This window comes from Rhinatrema bivittatum, chromosome 15, assembly GCF_901001135.1.
Source record: "Rhinatrema bivittatum chromosome 15, aRhiBiv1.1, whole genome shotgun sequence".
In the NCBI taxonomy this organism is placed as follows: Eukaryota; Metazoa; Chordata; class Amphibia; order Gymnophiona; family Rhinatrematidae; genus Rhinatrema; species Rhinatrema bivittatum.
The window spans coordinates 72,865,198-72,870,023 of NC_042629.1; the positions used below are offsets into that span (position 1 = coordinate 72,865,198).

Below are 4,826 nucleotides of genomic sequence, written 5' to 3' on the forward strand. Positions count from 1 at the left end.
TTGAATTACCTTAAAAAAAAATGCCATCTGAGAATTACTCTGGTGGGTTTGTTATAAAGAGCAAGTATTGTCAAAATAAGAATACAATACTGGGGTAAGAGAACGTGACGACAATAATACAGGTTAAAGGAGTTAAAACAGTGGAAGAGTTCAAGCATGGATGGGACCTTAGGGGCGGAGGGAGGGAGGGAGATCTTTGCATATGGAGTAAGACCTGCCACAGTCCAGGCACAAATGGGTGGGACCAAGTGTGTCTTTTGTGGTTTTATACTTTGTCGTGTGAAGCTCGCCCTCTAGTGGTGCACAAATGCTATCTACAGTTTAGTCAACCAGACAGCCCAGCCCGGCCCGGCCTCCATTTGGCTGAGGGGACTGCTGCTGGCTGTGGACGGGGTGGTTACTGTTTTAGTCCCAGCTCAGGCATTTCCTCAGAACCCAGGCAAAGTTTCAGCCAGCTTTCTAGTTATAAGTCCTCTGAAACCATGCATGCAGTCATTGCCGTGACAGACGGCCTGCCAGAGCGTTGCCAATATCAGGCAAGGTAGGAAGACTTCCAGGGACGAAAACGAGGCAATAGGATTATACTTGATTATTGCCCAGATTCCCTGGAATAAGCTGAGACACAGGGAGACAAAACGATTTGTCCAAGGCTACGGAGAAGCAGTGGCCTGTTTGATTCTCTGCTCATTAAACCAGTAACACCCTAGACGATGTTTCCTCTGTTTCCACTAGAATAAGGCATTGTTGGAGTCTGCTGAAGGCCTTGTCTGACCGTCTTCCCTCCAGATGATCCCATAGTCTTGAAGCGTATGGGGAAGACAAAGATATTAAGCAGCACCGTACACCTATTACCCCCAGCCAGTACCGACTGAGGCTTCAGTGTCTCAGGGCTTCTCGCCAATTCTATGGCAGAAAACCTCGATAAATGGCTTGCTAATCAGCCTATTTGTTTTAATGACAAGTATCACTTTTGTTTTCCCATCCAGTTGTTGTCATAGGGAATCCTCCCTGGTGACCAGCTAAAAATATATTCACAAGTATCCCCGCAAAAGCATTTACTTCCAATGGGGAATAGCACAGTGGAAAGCTGAACCTTATTTGAGTGAGTTTCTTACAAATGGCGCCCCTTCTAGCACAAAATCCTAATTCTTCTGCATGGATTAGTTGGGTGCAGTGCATGGCAGAGACAGACTGACTTATACAACGAAAAGAAAACAGTTTGGGGCTGATGTAATAAAGTGCGCTGAAGCTGCCGCGGGTTTGTGCGCGCCTCTGTGCGTGTTTCTATGCGCAAAGCCCTATATGGGTAATAAGAGTTTTGTGCGCAGGAAAAAACATGTACAAACGTGCTTAGTGACCCATGTTCTTTCCTGTGCAAATGCATGCTAATTACATGCAAAGGAGGCGATTATCTATTCGCAGGCAATGCAGGGAGCCACGCTAGCAGGGAGATTGGGTTACTGCAGGTTTTTAGTGCCTTAGTCTGGGTAGGGGTTAAGTGAAAGTGTGCAGACCGTGTTTTTTTTTATGCTTCTGTGGATCAGCCAAGCGGTGGAAGGAATTGGTACAGAGAGGGCACCTTCTCAATGAGGCAGAATCACAAATCTGCATTTCACGCTCTACCCACCTTCACATCAACTTCCGGATCACTAATTTACTAATTTTTTTCAAAAAAGAAAGGCTTTCACCCTGAGAATCAATCATGGATGTTCACATGCCAATAGGTGTCCTTGCGGTTTTCTGCGTGGATGTCTGCGCAATTCACTACATACGGCCATGAGTACGCGTTTATGCGTGCATTATGGAGCGTTTGTTTGGTGTGCATGGATTTTATGTGCGTATCTAATTAGCATAAGTGACTGTTATTACATGACTGCAATGCCGCTGTTTTTTTGGGATTTTTTTGCGTGCGCCAAAAAAATCCGTCCAGTAAAATCGTGGATTTCAGCGTGGGTTTTATTCCATGCCCCAAGACTTCTCTCTGCCATTTCCCGCCTTTCCGAGGCAGCGTATGGCTAATGTCCCCGTATAAATTTGAAATGGCGCATGCTGTGACTCTGGAATGCAGGCACCCGGAAGGGTCAGCGCCTCCCCTGGAGTGGGAGGGGGGGGGGGAGAAACGCTGTCAGTCTTGGAGCCCCCCCCACCCCCCTTCGCCCGCTCCACCAGCTTGTTTGGGCAGGACATTAGCATGGGCCGGGCACTTGCAGCTAATCTAACATGCACTGGGAGAGGCCTGGCCCTTTGTGCCTCTCCCTTCTCTCATTGGCTGAAGGAGTGTGGGAAACGCCAGCACGGCCGAGACCCACACATCTTGCCCGACAGGCCTGGGGTATAAATAAGAGATGTTCGTCCAGTTTCTTAATCATTGGGATTTCTTCTGAGCCCGGGAACAAAGAGCTATCCCGTGCAACATGAGAATGGCAGCTGTAGCATCTTCCTAGCACACGTGGAGGAGAAACTGATGCAGAAAGAGAAGAACAAGGTAAGGCTTTGTGTGCTGGCAGTAAGCACCTATAGGTGGGCATGCGAAGAACGAGAGCATGGAAATCCTGATCAAGTGATAGAGAGCTCTGTTTTAGAACGCAGCATTTAAAATGTAAACCTGGTTTATTACTAAGGACACGATGCAGTCAGAGAATTCTAGCTCTAAAATCTAAGCTAAGTATGAAGAACTGCCTGCTCTTGCTATGAACTTGAATCAGGTTGAAAACAGTGTCTGGTTAAGGCTTAACCACTATTCCTGTTTTTTTTTTTGCAGCTGAGGAAGCCTGTGGTGGAAAAGATGCGCCGAGACCGCATCAACAGCAGCATCGAGCAGCTGAAGCTCTTACTGGAGAGAGAGTTGCAGGGCCAGCAGCCTAGCACCAAGCTGGAGAAAGCCGACATCCTGGAGATGGCCGTCACCTACCTGCAGCTGCACGGCCGGCCGCAGGCGCACGGTAGGTACAAAGCTGGAGCGTGCACCGCAGAGACAAAACTTACAGGACCCCCCCCCCCCACCCCGATACCTCACACCCCGATACCACCCAAACCACATCCCCTGTGCAAGAAGTGGCACCAGTTTGCAGGCTGCCCCAGATAAAGAAAGGGAATTGCTACTTGGACAGAAGCGTGGCCTTCCTGATCGGAGAACAGTGCGGTGATACGGAAATAGTCCTGGGACGTGAGGTGAAGGCCTTGCTTCTGCTATGGACTCTATGTGAACTCGAGCGAGTCACTTTATTTGCCTGGTACTGACCCAGCCGACCCCAGGAGCAAACGTCATCTTTGGGAATCAAACCTAGCTTTCGCACATGTCTGCACTGACATCGAGCCATCGAGCTGGCCCTTCTGGTCAAGAAATGTATCAAAACTTTGTGTATTAAATACTTATCCATCCCCACCCACTTCCCCTATCCAGAAAGTGACTGTAGCAGTTTAGGTGGTCTTCTTCGTAAACGTCCAATAAAGGAGAAAGGTATCCATCAGTGAGCCAGAATATTCCCAGGTAATATCTGAATATGCCAATAAACTTTTTTGTTTGTATTATTATTATTTCTAGCACCCTCCGTGAAGAATCCCCAGCAAGATTTCAGCCAAGGCTACCTGAGCTGTCTGAAGGAATCCCTGCATTTTCTCTCCTATTATGAACCCAAGAAGGAGGCCCAAGCGCAGCTGATGAAGCACTTTTGCCAGGGCCGCCTGGCTGCTGCGGAAAAGCCGGCTCCTCCCTGGTGTGCCTTGCCCTCTTCACCTCACCACCCAGCCAAGGCTCAGCCTGCGCAGGAAAACGCCACTGCTGCCGCAGCTCTCTGGAGGCCCTGGTAGATGATCGGAGAAGCAGGCTTTGCTTTCCACAGTGAACCAGAGGACGTCTGACCCTTGGCAGCGCCTCTTTCAAGTAGGAAACGGTGATTTCCACCCCTTTATATTTTCTGTACTGAGAATGTGCGCATTGTGGTTTCCCTTCACACTGAAGGACAGGCACTCTCTCCCTTGACTCTTGTTGCTTTTCTGGTATTCACCGCACCGTGATTGGTTTCAAGTACAAGATGAGACATTAAAGTCTTTACCTTTTGACCATTCAAAATTAAAGATGGAGGTTTTTTTGTTGCTATATTTTTTTATTTGATTGTAGCAAGTTTCATGTTTAAAAGTTATTATTATAAAACCACGATTTTAGAAGAAATTCTCTTTAAAATCTCTCTCTATAGAGATGTGAAAAGCCAGGATGAGAAGCACCACAGTACTGCTCCAGAACCAAAATGATTCCAGACTTATTAATGAAGATACCCTGGCTGAGGGCAATATTTGCCTTGGAGTACAGCTTTGCTACACCAGCCCCTTAGAGTTGCCAGCTCACCCAGGTCAACCCAGCAAGGTTGATCCAGGACTCCTTTTGCCCCACTGCACGCAGGGGATGTTTTCTAGAATAACTGAGTACATGCGTGTGCTGGGGGAAATCCAGGATTAGATCAGCCTCTTTGGGTTCACCTTGATGAGATGGCAGAGCTCCACAGCCACCCCTTAGCTTTTCACCTTTACCTTTCAAGTGGAAGACTGTATGCAAATGCTTTGATTAATTTTTGTGCTTTTGTTCTGTTGTGCATTTTGTACAAATATTTGTCAGTACAACATGGTCTGTTGCTGCCTTTTGTAAAGGAAATAGCTGTTTATTAATGTATTTTAAGGCTAAAATGCTTTTATAAAGTTGGCAAGAGTTACCTCATATATGATGTTGGAAATGACAGTGTTCCTGCTGGAAATCTGTAAATAAAATATTTTTGTTCTGCAAATATTTGTTTGACATTATTATAAACATGCATATAGAACATAACCAGAAT

At 46.9% G+C, this 4,826-nt stretch overlaps 1 protein-coding gene across 1 annotated transcript; it reads left to right on the forward strand.

Moving 5' to 3' along the window:
• The first annotated feature begins 482 nt into the window (after window positions 1–482).
• LOC115076522 (transcription factor HES-5-like) lies at window positions 483–4,057 on the forward strand. Its single transcript, XM_029578063.1, has 4 exons — window positions 483–541; window positions 2,386–2,485; window positions 2,762–2,942; window positions 3,545–4,057. The coding sequence occupies exons 1-4, from the start codon at window positions 483–485 to the stop codon at window positions 3,808–3,810; spliced, it is 606 nt and encodes a 201-aa protein (XP_029433923.1). The 3' UTR covers window positions 3,811–4,057.
• The last annotated feature ends 769 nt before the right edge of the window (window positions 4,058–4,826 follow it).